Here is a 21791-nt window from a genome sequence, read left to right as displayed (position 1 = left end):
TGCAGAAGAAGAACGGGCAGAGCGCTCTGCTACAGGGCAGGAACTCAGAGACACTGAGGAGATCCGGAGCTGTGAGCTTCTACTCTCAGCTTTACTGCAGTGAGTACACAATGAAATGTTTGAGACCAGGATACAGGGTTTTGCTTAAACCTCCCATTAAGAAGAGGACTGGAGATCTCCAGTGGAGGGTTTTAAGCGATGCTGTTGCTGTCAATAGTTGTATATGTTCTTAACCCCACTGTGTCTAATCTATGTCCTTTCTGCGAGACTGTTTTTATGACTGTAAAAGACTATGTATAAAAGACTATGTAACCTTTTTAATGCCCTGCACTTTGTTTTCAGAAGGTTTGGTGAAACCTGGTCTCCGACCACCTTTATCCTAGGGGTCTGCTACAGGAAGGTTAACGCCCCCAAGTGGCAGCGCCTCAACCTGGTGTTGGGCTGGCTATCTACAGCAGCAGAGTGGAGGGCAGGACCGGACAGGAAGCACTTCCTGTCTTCAAGTCCCGAGTCAGAGCCAGAGTCTGGATTGACTTTAGACAACATGGAGGACTTCATTCAGAAATGGTGCTATAAGGATGTGATATGTTGTGTGTCTGGAGACAAATTAATATTCAACACTCCTTTTGAGTAAATGATGAAGACACTGTGTTAATTTGTTGTTCTCGTCTTAACAATGTTTTGTTCTGATATACTGTTTGTTAAATCCCTCTCCTTCTCTCCCTCTGAGACAGACTCAACCAAATCTGAGACTTATGTAAGAGCTGGATCATAAATATGCACCGCTTATGAAACACACACACACACACACACACACTGCATGACACTTGGCAAACAGACACTCACTCACCCTTAACATAATGAAGCTTAGACGCTGGTGATGGGCGCTGAAAAACAACTTACATAAAACGCCCCTTCAGTCCATTTACGTGATAACAAACTTCTCGATCTGGCTGCTGATGACACAAGCCTGTCTTAGGAGTGTGTGTGTGTCTTAGATTGGCATTTAAAAACAATTCACTTGTGAACATTGTGATATCAAGTTAATTATTGCCCATGAAGACAAAGTAAAAAGACTTATCCAATCACAAACGTACTAGAATACGTTTAGTATACACCTAGTAACGGACGTACAACATTAGAGGTCTTATCGAGTCCTTATCCTGGATCGGAGTTGGACAGATTATAAATACACACACCAGTCCAATTTTTTGGTTTTGGTGTATTTTGCACATCAGGTTCAGGTAGAGTTTCCATAGTTGTTTTTTCCAAGACCAACGAAGAGTTTGAGCCAAGCTTCTCAGTGTCACTTCATTTGTTTAGATGAACCTGCTGGCGACCAACAACCAGGACTGGAAACACCAAGCGCTTCACATAAGGACAGATGTTTCTTCAGGCTACCGATAACATTTCCCTTGAGTTGATAATTAAGTTAATATCTTTTTTTTTAAGCTTTAGATGTGAAATGATCCACTTATCCAAATGATAAGTAATAACAGACCTTGAGTTATTTTCAATCGTAGCCGCCGGCATCTTTTCACTGTTTCAGCTTATTGCTTATTGTTTCAGCTTATTGCTCGTGCTCACCTTTCATTTTCCTGTGCACTACATGATTTGATTTTTTCAGATATAAGCTTCCAGACATTGTGCGTGTAGGAAATGTTAAGTAAGCTTTCGTGAAACTGGAAATGGTTGTAATATCAAAAACAAGAAGTTATTTTGCATAAAGATGTCCCAGATTTGATATACACGTCATACACGTCCCCGTTGGGCCCCTCCCTCCCTCCCTGAAACTCAACCTTACAGAACAGTTATATAACAATTCCTGAAATGCACAGAGCCTCAACATCCACACACACACACACACACACACACGGTGAGTACTCTAAAGAGACACTCAGATGGCAGACAGGAATGGAAAGAGGAGAAAGGAGAGAGATGAAAGCCAGGTCATCATTCAAAGAGATGCACTTCAGAGTGAGAGGGGGTGGAGACACACACACACACACACACACACACACACACACACACACACACACACACACACACACACACACACACACACACACACACACACACACACACACACACACACACACACACTCTGGAGAGAGAGAGGGGGAGAGAGATAATAGATGATATTAGAGTGGAAGAGAAGCAAACCTGTTTCCTTTTAGTGACTAATAATAATTCTGTATGGGATTTGGGATTCATGAGAGTGGGTCGGATGTGGCGGAACGGGCCATTAGAAGAGTGGCCGCAGTTACGGACAGAGTCCAAACATTTAACAACCACTTTAATTGTTTTACCAGAGACGTTTATCTGTTTCCGAAAAGATAAGGACCTCCGGTTGGCATTCAAAGCAGCTGGATGAGGAGACACACCTATTGTGTTGTCTGGCTTGTGTTCATGTATCTGGCTAGTTGAGTTATTGACATTAATAGTTTGCTGAAAATGTTCTCCTTTGTTGGACCTTGTTTTTCATAGAGCAGTTTGGAAGCCGCCACACAATCACATGGATGCAGTTGGACGTCCTGATTCACACACGCAGACTTGCAGACGCACACACCTCGGGGGAGAGTCTTAGCGCTCTATGAGCTGAGATGGGGAGCGCTTATACAACGAACGCACTCACACACACAAATACGTCACACACACACACACACACACACTTTTGGGTGCTGTGGAAACATTACATAAGGATTTAATTGCTGATTGTCTGAATTGACAGTAAAGAAGTGTAGTAAACTCCAGCAGTGGGCTTGAGAAGTTTCTATTGATGTTGAGACACTTTCTTCCCACCATGAAATGTACGACAGGAGAAGGGCGTTTTCTATTTTAATGATAGTGGCACTTTATTTGTCACATTATCAATGTTTTTTTTTGCGGTTAAGCCTGCAGGCTAACAAGACCAGAAATAGAAATTTAAGTCACAAACCTTAAAGTCAACAAGCCGACTCTCCGATCTACCTTTTAACTCTCAGGTCCGTGGCTTTATCAGACGTACAACAGACGTATCAGGTGAGAATAACTTAACGACTCACACTTTGACAGCTGTCTCTAAATGTGCATTAGTTCAGTGGAGGTGATACCTTCAAAAAGTGGAAAAATGGGAGTGGGCAAGCCGATTGATGCTATGCTACCGACTCAAACTAAAATAGTCGGCGGCAAGTGATGGGGAGGAGATGCGGGCAGGAATTTGAAGCAAAAACAAAGTCGGAAAAACAAGATGATAAAGTACGAACGCGGTTGACCTGCATCTCCACTGAGAAGAGAAAGTGTCTCGATGAAGCGCTGAATCATCGTCAGTCAGCGAGTGTCACAGAGTAAACAAGCGCCTGCAGAATATTCTCTGAGCCATTCATTTCGTGTGTTGGACACTTCCCGTGGGTTTGAGACGTGCTGCTCCTCACAAAATAAATAACGACGTCACAACATGTACTTGAAAGTTATGCGGCTCCAAAGAATGTGAAGCCACCACTAATTCATCATTGTTTGTGTGTATTCGCGCGCGTGCGTATGTGTGTGTGTGTGTGTGTGTGTGGCATTCCCTCAAGTGTGACAGTGTTTCAAAGAGAAGAGAGAAAGCGAGAGGAAGATAAAAAGAAACCAAACATTGTACTCCCCTATAGAGAATACATGTATACAGTATCTAAAAGCAGCAAGAACATACCGTCTATGAAAACCTGTCAATGTGTAGTTCCATCAACTCCTCTGATGTGACACATCTGTGTTGCTCTCAGGTGTGAAAACCCTCTCAGCCCTCACTGGGTGAATTCAAGCCGTTTTCTTGGCTCTGAAAAGTGATACAAAGTGCTTGAGTCGGCTTTCTCTGGACTTCTCGGGAACAGATGGCTGACTGCCCTCGAGCTCTCAAACACCAGGAAAGATTTCAAATCTGCAAAGTCGTCACACAACATTTTCCCAATCTGCTCCATTAATAATGTTCTGCCGACTGAGACAGCCTGTCTGTGGATTCCCCCTCTGAGATCTGTTTTTTTTAGAAAAGCCCCAAAGTAACTGAATTAACGATCCACTGTTTTCAGGTGTGTGCGTGCGTGTGAGTGTGTGTGTGTGTGTGTGTGTGTGTGTGTTCTGCAGTCGCTCCCTGAGCAAACAGTTCCATCTCTTAAGGTCTAAACTCTCTTGCCTCCACTGCGCATCCCGGTGAGTCACTGACCTACATACTGAAACCAAGTGGTCTGGGTCACGCCCCGCTGTGTCCTCCAACCGTCTACGGAAACAGATCCCGGATGACGGCAGACGAACGCGGCGTTGAATCCTTCACGTCATACATTTCTCACACGCACACAAATAGAGGACAAACTGTTTGGTGATCCAACAAAGACGGAGAAAGATTCCAGGAAGTGGGACAGGAAACGGAGGGATAAATAATTCTTCGCAAGAGGGCAGTTTCTGTGGTTTCTAGAGAGAAACATGAATCAATTCTGTGTCCGCTCTACTAGGAACCATAAATACATTGATTGTAGTTACTCTACGGATTTTAGAAAACTTAAATGGTAATTATGTACTGTAACAGACTTTTGAGAAGAGGGCTATTTTTGTTGCAAAACCAGAGTCTGAGGCAACGCGCCAGGTTTGAGAGGAGTTCATGGTGAGGTAATCAAACAGCTGGCCATTACATCCAAGTACGCCAGTTCACACACCCGCCATTTGAATCCGTCTCCAGTGGCACACAAATAAAAACAACGTAAGTATTGATCTGTGTTTATTTAGAAGATTTGGATCTTTAAAATTAGAAATAAAAGAAGAAAGAAATCTTGCTTAAATAATCTGGGTACACCAAGTTATGAAAACATGGTGTGCAACGTAAGCATTAAACATTATTATTATTATCAATCAGCAGGAATCACAACGACCTTTAAAAGGCGTGAGGTGGAGGACATTGAATCCAATGAGAGTTCCACGTTATTTATTTAACCTACCAGAACAAAGCACAATAACCAATTCTCCAACTTGCTCAAAGCATTTCTTTATCTATGAAGGCAAGATTTTATCTTACAGTCACCAGCCAATTAAATTAGGCGTCTGTGTTTGAATGTCAGAAGACGGAGTAAAACGGATCATGGATAAATGTGAATTTTGTACAAATTTTGAAAGGAGGTCAGTAGGTCAAGAGTCGAGAGCAACGATCCAATCAAAACTCGTCTTACTCTCCTTTTTATTTCCACCTTGATGCGCCACAAATGCTCGCTGCCCACAAGACAAGCTGCTCTATTAAGAGTCCCGTTTGCTTGTGCACTCACAAACACACGCGCGCGCGCACACACACACACACACACACACACAAACAAACACACACACACACACACACACACAGAGAGGCCAACAACACCAATGTTGGTCAGATGAGGAGGGACACTTATGTAACCGCTGCCTCTGGCTGTTACACAACAAGCATGTTCACAAGAACCTTGCACACACACACACACACATACACACACACACACACACACAGCATTGTGACACTTAAAGAACATCTATACTTATAGACACACACATTCAAATATATACACACTGGCAGATACGCAGCGATGAGGGTTTCAACCCGAGAGTGTGTGTGTGTGTGTGTGTGTATGTGTGTGTGTGTGTGTGTGTGTGACAGGCTGTTGAGATCATAATGCGCTCTTACTTTTACGAGTAGCAACAAGAAAAGTGTGGGAGACGATTTGATTTGGGAAGATTAGACAGACAGAGAGCGATGGCGACATGAATAAGAAGATAAACACACAAAAAAACTGACCAATATATCAAATATATCCAAAACAATACACACTCGTCTATCATACGAGACTAAAGAACACAGCCTTGGCAGAAGTAAAAATGATAAACTTGTGGATTACCACTCACAGAATCTACAGAATAATAATTACACTTCCACACATTCTTGTCTGCAGGTCAACTGAGGGAGAAATATCACAAAGATCTGACGTAGATACATAAACCGGCTTTGAAAGGAGCCCAAACGAAACCAAGCAATATCAGTATGGTTTATCTGGGTGGCTTAACTTGACTTGAGAGACAAAAAACTATCCACACACACACACACACACACACACACACACACACACACACGTGCACACGCACTCGCACACGCACTTCTTATATAACAGACTGCCCTAAATGAGTTATTAAGGCTGCTTTATTAGAGCGAGGCAGGTGAGTTATGAAACCGTCCCACTGTCTGTGTGTGTCTGTGTGTGTGTCTGTCTGTCTGTCTGTGTGTGTGTCTGTCTGTGTGTGTGTCTGTGTGTGTGTCTGTCTGTCTGTCTGTGTGTGTGTCTGTCTGTGTGTGTGTGTCTGTCTGTCAGAGAAATGTTAAGACACATAATTATAACAGATGGGAAGAACAAGGGAAAGAGACAATGACTGTGTGACAAGGTAAGGGAGAGAGCTGTAGAGGGGTGTGGAGGTGGAAAGCTGAGTTTTGTAGGCCAGTGTGTCACTGCTGCTGAGAAGGAGGAGGAAGAAAGAGGAGAACGCACACACACATGCACGCACAGACGTACGTCTGGAGGCTGCCACTCATTAAATAGCCTGTTACATAAGCTCTTGTTTCAGAACACAGCATGTACTTTCAGCCTCTGATCAACCTCTGAGAAATGTGTCCAACAAAAAAACAAAAAGATCTTTACAGCTCCGCGAAAATGTCTGTCACGATACATCAGACTATGCAAAAGGCATTATACTGCGTCTGAATCGCTTGGTGCATCATCCCATTCAGTTTGTCGTAGCTTATCTGGTTTTGTACTGAATGAACAGCACTCGTACTAAACGGAAGGCAACAATTCAAATCAAAGAAGGGATTTGTAGTTTTCACCTCTTAGTTGTTTCCTTTGTGACAAAACCGAAGCAAAGCTTTTATACCTGCTGCGTAAAACATTGGGTAACCATAGCACCCTTTTCTGCGTCAACCGTATGCACGTGGTTGATCGTGGACGTGGTCATTCAGCCGGTGAGATGAAACGTTGAACGTCTGTGATGCATTTTCAACGTCATGTCTTCTCGTCGACGTCGAGGACAACAGCGGGTGACGGGTTACATATTTCAGCTTTAACTTCAATGAGTAAACCTGTCAGGTGACGATAGTGTCAGATCCAACTCATAGTGTCCACCCAGAGTGGCAGCTCTCCCCCTCAGGTCCCCAAGAGCAGGCTTCCCTCACGATGAAAACACATTCCTGCCTATGACGATGACAATTCTCAATAGGTAATGTCGGACGGTGGCCATGGGGGTTGTGCGATATGCCGGCATTGTCAGAAGATGTTGTTGTATATTTTTATTGACTGTGGCACTGCTGGCCCTAAGGGGACATTACACATATGTCTTATCTTATCTTAACTAAGGGATAAGCGTAAATCAGTGAGCAGTGAGAGACGAACGGAAAGAGCATAAAAAGAAGCAGAGAAGGGAGGGGGGCACAAAGGGAAAGGCTTTGTGCAGCGCCGAGATAAAAAAAAAAAAAAAAAGCCATTACCTAACAAAGGGAACTTAAAAAAAGAAAAGAAAAGACAGGATATTTATATTGAAGGAGAACAAAGAAAGCAGCTGTCTGATCTGAAAGGGGGAAGCAGAGAGATCAAAACCCCCCTGACGTCTAGGGAAGTGAGAATTAGAGCCATGTGGCCAGACTGGCGTTATGAAAGCAGCCAGGCTACACGTGTTCCCGACACTTGGCCGGACCCAGCGCTGTTCTGAAATTGTACAGGTTGTTCCTGCTCGGCATGCCAAGGCCAATTACAACCGGACAGACGGCCAGAGCGTGCGGTAAAAAATAAAAAGGGTTAATCGGTACAACAAGTTCCTTCCTGTTAGTTTGTACCACAGGGCTGTTAATATTTATTTTCCTTTTCACAATAAACTGTTCGTCACTGATGGACAGATTGTACTCGCAGGAAGAAAACTCACTCACACACACACACACACACACGATTTGAGGGAGAACAGGCTGTTCTTTTAGCCTCCATCACCATGTTACGCTTGGAGAGAGGACGAGGCATCATGTGTCTTTTCACAAAGCCAAACATCTGTCGCAATGTAGAGCAGACGTTTGTCATTTCTTCATAGGATCCATGCGAATGATTCTCTAAACAAACGCAGCGGAACACGGTGCACCCTGAGCAAAGCGCAAAAAAGAATGAATAAATAATGAAAATAAGTATCTGGCGATCTTTATAGAAACATATTTGTTTGTGCACAGTTGTTTTCTTGTGACGTCATCTTTAACCCTGGGCCAAATGATCTTCAACTGCTTTTGTAACCATTTTCTCGTCTCTATACTCCGGCACGTTGGATTTAAAATAAAACAATTACTGCACGTGTTGACTTCCAGCTTTAATTTGTTTGTGTCCACATCTATATATTGGAGGACCACTGTATGGGACATTTAAGACAAGGGAACGGGTAAATGATACTAAAAATACAGGCGGGGTCACCTGAGAGTTTATCTGTCTTTGATCCAACGTTTCACCTTCTGAGGCTCTGCGTCTGGGAGTCAGAGATATTGGACGGTCAATTTACAACAGTTTATGTTGACGTATCCATTCGCTTGAGTGCCCCTAAAATTGGCAGACGGTGAATTAAAAGGCCTGTACATTCTCATAGTCTGAAGTGGGCGTAAAACACCCATCAATTAAAGCTAAAAGTCAGCTGTTTGAGCTTTAACTTCAAGAGAAATCCAATGCGCTACAATGTACAAGCTGCATTTTCCAGGAAGAAGACATCAGCAGAAGGAACCTGCAGAGTCACACTGAATGATGCACAGACCGGCGGTGGTGTCCGTTCTGCACACAGGCCTTGCCACTATTGTCACTTTGACATCAAACACACCTTTTTAAAACATTTGAAGCAGGTTTTCTGACCTTGACATTACCTGACATGAACTTGTACCGTGTAAATTCATGGGACAAATAATTGTATCTAGCAAGTATTTAACATTTCAGTCATTTTAGTGGTACTGCATCCTTCAGGGTTTTGCTGGCCTGGAGCATATTGCCTTGGCTGAGTGAATACATGAAGAAATGAAAATAAACTTTTTTTATAAATTGTTACTTTCATCCACCCGGACTGCGCCTGCCTCCTCACGCGTTTATCCCCCTAACCCGCTGGTCTGATGAACCATATGTTTTCCTGTCTCCACATGCTCACACTTCCAGCATGGCCCAATCCTACCCCGGTCCACCAATCACGCGACGGCATTGGTTTAGGTAACCGTAGAGACAGCCAATGGGAGACGTGGGTCTGAGACAACAACACGCGAGAGAGAGAGAAAGAGAGGGGCAGCTGGGCACGCGTGGGAGAGACCGGCTGAAAGATGGCGGGACGGCTGACGGGGGAGAAAAAGGGAGAAAATGGGGAGAATAAAACGGAGGGAGCCGGCACAGACAAACGTGACTTTAAAGGAGAGAAAATGTGAAGCGATAGAAGCGCAGAGAGAGGAAACACACAAGGAGATATACAGTATGGGCGGTGCATGCTTAAGTAGTTATGGATTCAGTGTTACACAACAAGGTTAAGGAACTTAAGGGGCGTCAATCAGCTACTGCACATTCGAGACACTTCTGAGATGTAAATATCAAACTCATCCTTTGCTGCTCATTACACCCTCTTTTAACCACATTCATCTCCTCGCTGAATGCCCCTGGAAGTCGTGATCTCATAAGATGAACTACCGAATTTTTTTTCACCCATCTCTCTTTTCTCATGCAAAAACCTTCCAATCCTTCCCCTCAGTGGACAGGCAGGGACTCTCTCCTCCGTCAACACTGCCTCATGGGTTGGGGAAGGGCGATGATGTCACCTACCTGCAAATGACTCAGATTCGTCCAGGAGCAGCATGGTTATCGAGTAAAGATAAGAGCCCTTCTCAGCTTTCCTTCTTCCACTCCACTTTTATCTCCTGCTGTCAATCTCATAAAATCACCCCTTCTTTCAGGGGGAAAAAAACACCTTAAAAAGAAGCAATTGGGAGGTGTATTTCTCCTCTTCTCAGCCTTGTTTTAAACTTGGCTGGTCTTTAATCTACTGCCTCATTGACTGACTGCCTCACTGGCTACTACCCGGCCGCTCTGTGTGCTCCTCTCTGGTAAATTGCAATGAGAATGTGAGGCAGAGGCATGCAGGAGGGCTGGCAGTTGAAAAACTTACATAACCCCATCGTGCCGTAGCCGGGGCCCCACGAGGGGGGACTCGTACGGCTGTTCGCACACTATCCCCTCCCCTTTCTACAAAAACTCCTCCCAAACACGTACGGAAGCAGCCGCACACGCTGCCTCTTTGTGTGGTTTTGTTGGTCAGTAAAAAATACATTTAGGTACACGCACAGATAAGCTTTAAAGTATTAATATGTGTCTGATACAAACAGTACTTGGATATTTCACGCTGACACACACATCCAGAGATGAAGAATTTGATTGTTTCAAGTACTGTCAAACTAATAGCCTACTTACACATGGACACTTGTAAACGACAGGGAGGGGCTCTGCTGACCCAGACAGACTACAGCTTGTGTGTGTGTGTGTGTGTGTGTGTGTGTGTGTGTGTGTGTGTGTGTGTGAAGCAAATGAAGGGCAGAGGAGGAATGTGGTTGCAGAATGTGTGTCAAGGTCCCTGAAAAACACCTGCACACTAAAAGAAACCCAAGTCACAAAAGTCACCATGCAGAATCTTTCTTTAAAGCTTGGTGGCTGTCCTGTGGCTGAGCTGAGATGTTATTGAGCAAACACTGTATTTTAAAAAGGTCATTTACACTTAACTTTATGTTGGATAGAATGGAAAGGTGGAAAGGTGGAAACAAACCTCCAAAACCATATATTCACTTGCGCTTCTGGAGACACTTTCGCACCAGCCTAGAATCACAAAATGGACATTTCTATTCGAACTTTGTGGTGTTTTATGTTTGGATTAAGATTAACCTGCGGATGTTCCACTGACAACCAGACAGCCGTCTAAAGAGAGTACACTATATCCAGAGGCAAATTTGTCGGATATCTGATGCTAATTAATCCAATTTGTTACAGCTTTCCACAAACCCGAGGGCACACTTTTATGAAGGGTTACAGGAAACACTTCACCCTGGATTAAATGGCTCATTGCTCCAACACTTGACGCCGCTATCATTAGTGATAACTGATTTTAAATGTTATATAAAGAGGTCAAACTAAATCCAGGCCTCTTCTAGACACAGCAACCTAAGTCGTCATGCCAATGTCTGCTTAAAGGGGGACAAATACATTTAGTTTCATCCACATAAAGTGCCACTAAAGTGGTTGTGAATCGAGACAAGGATAATTGTTTTGGGGGAACAAGGACAACTAGTGCATCGATTACATAACATGCCTTATGAAACCTTCGAGCTCTGCTCTGCCTGAGTAGCCCGGGCCAAAGACTTGCACCGCACCACACATTACATTAAATTTAGCTGAGGCTTTTATCCAAAGCGAATTACAATAAGTGCATTCAGCCACAAGTACAAACTCAGAACAAGAATCGAGAAAGTACAATTTCTTCAATAAAATTAAACTACAAAATGCTATCAGTAAGAGACATTTAAGTGCTACCAAGTGTTACTACGGCGCTACCTTCCCTATTCAAGGTATAGTCGGTAAAAAAGATGTGTTTTTAGTTTGTGAGGGAAGGTGTAGAGACTTTCTGCTGTCCTGATGTCAATGGGGAGCTCGTTCCACCATTAGGTCAGTGTGATAGTTGTGCCAACATATAAAGCACTTGGAAGAAGGCGTAGAGCAGGAGAGATCTCAGGACTAAGAGAGATGACAAGAAACCGGTGTGTGAAAAAAATAAAAAAAAACTGCCAACTAATGAGAAAAGCAGTCACACACTGAACAAGGGAGTCAAAAAAGAATTTAAGCTACTCACCCATGTCATGTGGCTGAGAGACGTTTCTGCCTCCTACTCTGGCGAGAGATCCATGCCTCCCTTTATACTGTCAATCCTAGAAACTTACTCGAGCTGTTAGATGTTCCTCCTTCATGCCGCAAACACAATCAGTGTCCCGTCCAAGTGTGTCAAAGTGTCTGTGTAAGAGAGAGAGAGAGTGTGTGTGTGTGTGTGTGTGTGTGAGGCTCTCAACATCTAGCTCTAGTCTCGTCTCGCAGCTTTACCGGCACTCCAGTGAGGACAGAAGGCCATTGGGACAATTACAAAACAATGAGTCACTTAGAAGCTGCCCTGGTCTGTCGTGTGTAGAAAACCCCCCCAGCTCCTCCCACTTGTGCTGTTTTTTCTGTCTACTTCCTCCTCCTTCCTCTCTTTTTCTCCCTCCCCTGGCCAACTGACACAGGAGTGAGTGTGATGTCATTGAGCCACGCCCCCTCTAGAGAGGCTGCCTTAAGTAACATGTTTAATGGTGTTAAAGCAGGAAGAGGTGGACAGGCAGAGAGACGGAAAGAGGATGTGAGAAGGGAGGAGAGGAGCATCTGGACGTCTTGATTTGTGGTCATTTCACTGGAATCTTGTGAAGATCACGACTTTCAGCGCATTCAAAATAACATAAAATGTCTCGAGACGGACGGGAAATTTAGTGTATGAAGATAAAACTGTGGGAATGGGGAAAGACGAAAGAGGAAGGTGTAACCAGCCAAAATCATCATAATTTTACCAAAATAAATTAATCAAAATATGAATCCCAACATTAAGCACTGCCATTAGTCTGGACGGACTGAGACATCTACCCAATAACTAGACTCCAGGTCCCTCATATCAAGTCCGGTCCATTTTAAACTCGTAAGTCAGAAGGTAGGTTGAAGGAGCTCTGCAGTAGAAGTACATTGGAGTGCTTCTATGTGAAGCTCTGAATGTGAAAGAATAAGAGAGTAGATTCAACTCAACATTTCAGCGTTGGCTTGTGACGGACTGTGAATGCCTCGTATATTGTAAAATGCTCCTCTTATTTTGACTACAACTAACATTTCGTAAAGGTTGTCTATTTTGGTTCAGTTTCCTAATCAAGAATTCTCACCCAAATTAGAAAAGAAAAATCTAATTTGTCCCATTCAGTCTAATGTAAAGAAAGGACTATTTTTCTCTCAGCAGGCAACAGTTACTTGGCAATTATAGATCTGAGATCAGTTTACACCTTAAGATTAAAATGTGTCTCCACATGTGTCTGGAGAGTCTATTTCCCACTTTTTAGCAAAAAAAAGAAAAGCGGGGACGACAAGGAGCAGAGATGAATTCAGACAAAATTCTTGTTTGGCTTCACAGGACCAATAAACCCATCATAAACACCTCAAATGCCACAATGAATACCATCAACACAGAGTATGGCAAGAGGAAGGAATTACGCAGAATATATCAGATAGAAATGAAAACTGGAGATGACCATGGTGAGAAAGAGTAAAAGGAAATGCATGAAAGATGAGAGGAAGACACAGAAAAGAGGAGCGATAAGCTTGGAGAACAAAAAAGGAAGGAAGAAAAAGACAGAAATTAAAACGTAAGCTACGGATAAAGAAAAGGTCGAACAGATGAAATGATGAAGTCAATGAGACATGAATCTGTGATAAGGGGAGGGGGCTGTTTGAAAACAGTCCTGTGAACTTCAGGGCCCCTTTAAACCCGAGGCGGTGGTGCAGGATTAACCTCACCGATCACTTTACACACAGGAAGGTGAGAGCCGAGTTTCAAATGGCTGCACTCACTCACCCACATTGCTATGGAGCCTGGGGGAGGAGCAGCAGTGAGAAACACAGACGTGGGGGAGGAGATGAGAGGAGGAGGAGGCGGCGACAGCAGCAATGTTAAGCAGAGGATTGCCCGACTAAGCATGAACACACGCACACACACACACATTCACCTTTGCCCCACTACCACAGTTCTCGTATCCAGCCACGCCTCCTCCTGCGAGGAAGGAAAGCTCGCATTTCACTGTTTACATAATCTAGATTGACCAATAGAGAGAGAGTGTTTTGTATTCTTCCGTACTGCTTCAGAAGAAGAATTCAGATTATTTACTTGACTTGTAGTAACAAAATGTCCCTGATAGGAAACCTCAGCTCAATCAAAAAATTAACAACCAATTGCATCACAAAAACAACCCGTTTGTGACCTAATGGGAAACACACTTCACACTTCACCAATTTTGTCAATGCTCACGGTATCGGGCCGCTTCATATTTGGCTACAATAATACTATTGCTTCTATTTCTGTTGTTACAGTTATGGAAAAGTAATTGTATTATGATCCACTCTGGAACTGTAAACACAAATCAAATCGATTCATTTTAAGTAGTTAAACGGATCCTCCTAAGTAACAGAAGAATATGAGGCCCGATCGCCATCTGATTATAAAAGGCATCAAAGATGTCAGATGGCTTCACGGATGAGTTATTCCAACTATTCAAACCTGGTTTGTCATCGACCTCACCTGATCTGAAGTCTGCTCACACACAAAAAACCTCATCTCTTTTTCAGACAAACACACACACACACACACACACACACACACACAATGATCTGGCAGTCTGGTGTGTCAGTAAATAAAGTGTGGTCCAGTTTTATTCAATGAATACAACATGTATACAATATTTAAAGATGTGGCTGCATCAAAGCCGACTGAAGCAAGCCTTTTTCATTGGATCGTTTTTGGGAATTTTATTTGTACTTTTTCCTGAATCCCTTTTGTGCAGAGAAGATATCTTTCGAAAGGAGCTTCAGTATTTGGATCAAGTAGCTTGTGAATAACCTGGTGTGTCATATTACGTATACAGCTGTTATTTCAGTGTGTCAGTTACATATTCAACCAATATAAGTAGCCTATTGGGGGAAAAAAGGATGTCAAATAGGTTCAATATATACTCAACTAACTGGTGTACCACCGGTGCAGTATTGATGGAAGGTGATGCATCTTGCCGCTGATTAAACCAACAGGTGTCTGTGACATTCGTGGGAGTAAACATGTTTACTTGTTTTTCTTCAGCGAGAGAGTGAGAGTGTACTCTGCTTGCCCACACCTACACACAGACGGGGGAGCAACAGGCTAATTAACAGACTATTACTCTCCTGCTCTCTGGTGTGTGTGTGTGGGTGTACATATGTATGTGTGTGTGGGTCTTATGAAAGATGTGACTAAATCTCATAACAGCCTCATCTGAGCGCAGAGTAAATAACATGCAGCACACACACCTCAGTCTGTTCACACAGAACCTCACACACACACACACCAGCAGTCAATATGAATACATCTAGTGATATACACCTAATATCATATCAATATATACATTATATAAAGACTCCTTCAGTGGGTTGATCCGATACAGCCGTGCAGTCAGATTGTCATGTTTCTGCTCTTTTCCCCCCAGGGCTCAATTCTAGGACCAATCTCATTGACCTTGTAAGTGCTTCCCCTCAGAATTAATCTCTATGACACAGATTCTGCATTCAAATGTAGAATCTTTTGGCAACAGGACAAGATTTGGGTTTTCCGTTTGTAGTCCAGAGTAGTAGAAACTAATCCTGTTCGAGCAGGCTTTGAATGCAGGTACACAGTCTGTGTGGACAGCAAAAGAGGCGGAACGCATTGGCCAAAATGCAATCTGGGAACCCACAGCTGTCCGATGATGATTTAGATTGGTTTTAAATTAGCTTGTAAATTCGACCAGATTTGAGTTTTAAAGATGCAGAGGTGAGAACATTTTGGTTTGTTTCCTCATGGTTGGACAACTGAAACTATCTGTTCCAATGCAAGAAGCCCTCAACATGCTCCAACTAGTACAACACGTACTCCACATATCACTCCACGTTTGGCATCACTACATTTATGTTGCACTAAATTGATAACTTTAAAAGCCTCCAGATTATTGAGCCACACTGGCTCTGTCAAAATCTCCATCTTCCATTCAAATTCCTAAAACTCATATTCAGTGATGAGCTAAATAGGTAGGTGATGTTTTTTATGCTTGAGATCTCATTATATTTATTTGCTGAACACTTTTTATTTGCATCTTGTGTCCGTTTGACCGATTTCTGCCTTGTTAATTCTAGTCTTGTATCGTTGTTTTGTTTGCCAAGACAACATAGTACGGTTTAGCGATATAGAAAATGTCACGCTTTTTAAGGCTAAGTACTAGTTGTTCTTTTTGTAAGGTTATCTGCAATTTCATTATTTTCTCAGTACATAGCTTTATGTTTTATGTAATATTCCCATAAGATTGCAAATGCATGTCATTGCACGTTTTTAAACCTAGACTGATTCACAATTGGAGTAGATATTTAAATAGAAACCATGATAGTAACCACATGACTGTTTTATAGTGAATCAAAATCAAGGTTCTTCACACCGAATGCCCCATTATGCTTTAAAAACAAACAGTGAGCAGAGGAAGAGAGATGATGAACTTCAAAGCAGGTGGTTGACAGCATATCCACCAAAGTTGAAGAACACTAACGTAAAGTCATAAAATTGACAAGAAGAAGAATGAATTCAAAAGTATGGACAGAAGGAATGCCTTGAATGGGGAGGGATGAAGGTAAATCAGTGAAGATCAGAAGAGGGAAGAGAGAGGAGTATGAAGACAAGAAGAAAGGAAATGATGGGGAGGAAAGCGTCACCACTCTGAAGGGGGTCGGCGTCCTGGTGACAGTTGTTATGGCAACCGTGGGACAGACGCAGGAGACAGCGAGGGGTGATGATATCACAAGAGCAAAGCAGACTTGCAAAGTGAGGAAGATAAACATGTAAAGCCATTTTCTTTCCTTCATCGGACACTTTCATTCCTTCCACCAGCGGATAAGACGACAGACGGAGAGCTCTTTGAGATCTGAGAGAGCCGAGTCCACCTCTTGACCTGTGCTGTAAATACATGCAGCATACAAGATCTCACACAGTGCCTCAAAAAGTACCGGACTTTAATGCAAGTAATTGCAGGACAACGATGTTTCGTGTTGATAATCAGAAAAAAGAAATGTAACTCTTGTGGCACAAGGCAGATATTTTCCAACCCAAAAAGAGATATTGCTGAACTCTTTTATAGGTACTTATAAAATAAATGCTTCAATAATTTGCTTGGTTCACACCCTCAGGACAACTGCATTACTGTGCAGTGTTACCACATAGCACATCACAAGTCCTGCATTCATTTGGTGCTGCATAAAGAGGTGCATTAAAATGTGGCTGCCAAACAGCAACCTCAAAGAAACTGTAAAAACTGGTCTCAGTATTTCACAACTTCCACAACACATCAATACGTCATACTCATCAACACGTGCAGCGCCGTCATTCGCTGCCTCTTAGGAGGGACTGTTCCACCTCCGAAGGGAATCCAGCCAGCTCCCTCAGCGCCTCAAACCCCACCTGTGGACTTTAAGGTTCTGCCACCTCCACCGGGTCAGTTATACAAAGCGTTGCTCAACGGTTGTGGTAGAAGTGCTTTATGAGCCCGAACACAATCAGAAAGACACGTGGACCTGAGCTACTTTTTGTTGGAAGATTATTGCACAGCATCATCAGCATCTCTCTCACTACTAGCCTAACAGCTATATGGCATCCAACAGGGTACTGCCGCTGTGGTCAGGACAGCATGTGCAGGCCGTGTCTGTTGAAGAGTTCCTCGCACGTTCACGCGTCCCCTGCTGCCGCGACCCAAACACATCTAGCAATCTGCCACATGAGAGGGTTATCCAACACAGACTGGAAAACTTGTATAACACCAGTTTCTGGCCAGTTTCGTTCTGAAACACAAATGAACACACACACACTCACACACCCGTGGGAAGGGGCAGAATTTTAAATTAATGCGGCCCAAGACTCGCTTCATCCTGCTGTGGCCTTCCTGAAGGCCTGTGGCGTATGTGGACCTCGGTACGCTGAGGTTGCCTGCAAGGCCCTCATTTTCGTAACACTAATTACACAACCTATTCCTCATTATCTACTTCTAACTTTAAAGCTTGATCTTAATTCTCAAACAGCCCTTTGATGGAGTAAATGCCGCACAAAATGTCCTCTTTTTTCGAAGATCTGTTCCCAAAGACAAAACGTGAGAACACGCACACGCCACTGTGAGTGGAGGAGTGAAAACATGAACACGAAAGGAAATCAAAGCGCAGATTTTAGATTCAAGGACATTTGTTGTTCCTGCAGGTAATCTCACTGCTTCGCTCAGTCATTCAGAGACACCTAAGTAACTCAGAACTAGAGAGGTTTATTTCACTGCAAGTCAACTGAAAAAGCACATGGGAGGAACACTATTACGTTACATTAAGTTTATGAAATGTAAGACGTCAAGTGAACAAGGTGCTTTCTGTCCCTCATAACCCATCTCAAAGCCTAAAATCTTGAAATACAAAAAAGAAACACTGGGCTGTTCTTTCACCGTCATCCAAAGACTGATGCCATTTTAGTTATCCAACCAAACTTGAAATCTTACACCACACACACACACACACACACACACACACACACACACACACACACACCTCAGCATCTAATAGAACCAATGATGAGTCATTGGGTTATGTAACAAATACTGGCAACAGAAGAAGTGAGAGGAGATGAGGGACTTTAGAGGAGTCTGTTTCCTGAAGCGGGACAGAAGGCCAAAGGCTAGCGTGGAGAGCTCGTCTGGTCACACCTGTGGACCGTGCAGCCGTCCCTCAAGTATGTCCCAACAACTCTATGTCTTTTTAAAAAAGTGTTTTTGTTGGAAATAGACACAAACAATGAAAGAAGTGTAGCTAAACTTAGGCCAGTCCTCCCTTTGTTTCATCATGCTCGCCATTTGTCTTTGTCCCTCTTCTTACCCATAATCCTTTGCATTTTAGGTTGCTTTGTTCGGGCATTATCAATCCTTGACAGTAGTCATAGAGTCAGATATTTGGCGTGTAGATGGCCACTCACCAGGTATCCACTCATCCTCCTCCTCTTCATCTCCATCGCTGTCTTCGTCTTCATCAGTGGCGTAGCAGATCTCTCTCGCCCTCTTCCCTCCATTCAGACGCTCCTCTTCTTCAGCAGACATCCTGACCTGCAGGCTGCTGCTACCTCAGCATGGCTGCACTGCTCACCTGCAACAAAAAAGGTAGAGGTGTGAATGAATAGACGAAGACCCACACACACACACACACACACACACACACACTAATAAATTGTTGATGTACGAAGTAAAACAAAAAGTAAAACAAAAAGATACACTCACATGGACTAAACATACATCACAACCCTTGTGGCGAATACCTCTGAGCACAACCAAGTCTGCGCAAAGAGAAAAAGTAAAAGAAAAGCATGTATGACACACCTGCGGTTGAATACTTTTACAAAGTGTGTGAGACTTGGCAGTAGGAGAGATAGTTAACGTGAGCTGTTGGAAGAACAGCCTGCGTGGCTGAATATGAAGCTGCTAGAGATTGGGAGCGTTGCCTCTCAACGGCTCTCAACATGTCGAGGCGGCTCAAAGCTAACGGTAGTGTTCACCTGAAGGGGAGGGGGGGGCAATATCTGGAGCCTTGTATAACAACAAAAGATTGGTATTATCTGTACATTTAGCGATATGGCTCAGATACACTGAATGGCCACAAAAACATCACTTAAGTTTACTTTCTGGTATCATATACAAGAGCTGCCACACCGCACCAGTACCATAACCTGCATTCAAAGTATTATTGACATGTGGACCAAAAATCCTCCCAAAAAGTAGTTTGCAAAAGTCTCAGTGCTGCATTTTTTCCCTTCTTTGATGTACGGGAGCATTTAAAAAAGGGAGAGAGACACAATAAGCGAGCGCTCAAGAGTTTCTGGGATGTTTTTAGAGCACCATCTCTTAGCAGCCGGACCATGTCATTGCATTACTCCAGGTTTTCTGTGTGCCAGAGTGAGACAATCATAATCTGAAACCACAGACTCCTCCCATTATCAGATGTTGTTTTTCTCCCTTATATTTTATAGCTTCAATAATAATCATAATCACTATCTAAATTGTTTCAACGGGTCACAACAATGTGATGTATGCAACGTTACAGAAATTCAGAGCAATTTAGAAAACTTTCTCAATGCATTTCTTCGAAGATGTTCAGGTGAAACACTCCCTTGGCCTACCTATATTTACCGTAAACAAGAATTATCGCCTTAGTTGTCTGGCTTGGATGAAAACAAAGGCTTTGCGTAATGCGCAGTCCCACTCAGAGGAGTCCAGACACACAGTATTACTCTGATCACCTGCCAGCTCACCTTGCATAACACAGCAGATTACACAACAGGTAGCTCCGGCCAGGTGGACTTATGGTTTTACAAGACTATAACCAAGGACCTGGAGAACTCGCTTTTGCTCTGATGTTCTCGGTTCCCAAAACATGGACACGTATAGAGATGGATATAAGATCACAGAACCTATTAAAAGGTTCTCTATTTGATATTCAGAGCACAATATAGCAGCAACACGACCATTAGCTACGTGAAGACATGGTGGAGTAATGTCTTCCTGTGTGTGTTGGTATCTGGCCTTCTTACGTAGCTGTAGTGTCAGTGTGTCGGATGACAGCAGCAAGCTGGAGAGCAAAGTCATCATACTCTCATTAAGTCTAATTTTGTTCTACATTGCTTCCAACCATGGATTAAGGAAACGAAACACCTTCAGTTCAGGGAACAGTGTGTGGGATTTAGAAGGATTTATTGGCAGAAATGGAAGATAATATTCATAACTATGTTATCATAATATATATTCACCTGAAACTAAGAATCGTCGGGTTTTCATTAGCTCAGAACGAGCCGTTCATCTTTGTCTTCACAAAGTCTGCACTGTTGAACCGCCCTACCGCCCTACAGTAGCCCAAGAAGGATAAAGCAAACACCGGCTCTAGATAGGGCCTTTCACATGACCTAAAGGCCACCGCCGTTCTCCAGAAAACGTGGAATGGGAGGGGTGAGCAGAGGGGGTGTATAGTTGGTGGCAATCCGTTGTTTTTTTGTCTTCACAACAGGTGGCCAGTAACCATGTCAGTAACCATATCACACATAAGCACTGAGGGTTCCTCAGAAAGCGCAACAATCTTATCACGTTATTAACCGCAGAACACACTGTTGGGAAAAGTGCACTACAGTAAATTGGGAACGAGCACATACCGTTTTTGGATCCGTGAATTTCTTACGCAGCAGTAAATGCCAGTGCAAAAGTGTTGGCTGTTCCTTGTGAACATACGGTTTGTGCAACTATGTATAAGACTGCTATTCAAAGCCAAACAGAGTAACTATCTTGTTCCAGACATGGAAGACCCGTCATCAAGAGGGCACTGCTAAGAACGTTACTGGTACCAAAGCAGATGGTGCTATTATAACTGTACCTTTAAGATGTACAGAACTACTTCACATGAAACTCCGGCAGAAGGTACACAACCAGACAAAAAAAACCCTTGCTTCGAACATTGCCATCAGGTTTTATGTAAGTTGATACACCAGGGGAAAGCAGGCCAACTCAGTTCATGTCAGGCCTTTGGGGCTGTAAAATAACAGTTGCGTAACATACAGTATATGTGAGCTACTCTAAGCAGTTCAATGTCGGAGCGGCGGCATGAAAGTTAGACTCTTGTTTCTCTTTCTTCTTACCCGAGTTAGACGCATAACCACTATAACACTATCCCATACAACGGGCCTGCAATAACTTTTCTGAAGATTATGTTCAATGTTCCTCAAGACTGTGTATTGATTCAGTTTCATGAAAGATGCCCACTGGGTGTGAAACCATTCGCCAAACAAAAACAGCCCCAATTTATGACCACGTATGTATAAACGCTTGATACAGTTTCAGAAAGAGGCTTCACAACGATGGG

At 43.2% G+C, this 21791-nt stretch overlaps 1 protein-coding gene across 3 annotated transcripts in view; it reads right to left on the bottom strand.

Annotated features, from left to right (window-relative positions):
* The window catches only part of LOC117733243 (helicase ARIP4-like), a 49345-nt gene that overhangs the window by 15009 nt on the left and 12545 nt on the right, over positions 1 to 21791 (bottom strand). Inside the window, exon 2 of one of the 3 annotated variants that reach the window (XM_034536726.1) lies at positions 18871 to 19037. In XM_034536726.1, coding sequence (XP_034392617.1) covers positions 18871 to 18991 — 121 coding nt within the window. In that variant the 5' untranslated portion in view covers positions 18992 to 19037. Of the gene's footprint in view, positions 1 to 9824; positions 10152 to 11895; positions 12164 to 18870; positions 19038 to 21791 lie in introns of those variants that run through there. The other 2 variants (XM_034536729.1, XM_034536728.1) reach the window with 2 other exon arrangements.

Source organism: Cyclopterus lumpus, chromosome 7 (assembly GCF_009769545.1).
Source record: "Cyclopterus lumpus isolate fCycLum1 chromosome 7, fCycLum1.pri, whole genome shotgun sequence".
Classification (NCBI taxonomy): Eukaryota; Metazoa; Chordata; class Actinopteri; order Perciformes; family Cyclopteridae; genus Cyclopterus; species Cyclopterus lumpus.
Note: the sequence above shows the minus strand (reverse complement) of the source record. Positions and strands in the feature narration are given on the sequence as shown.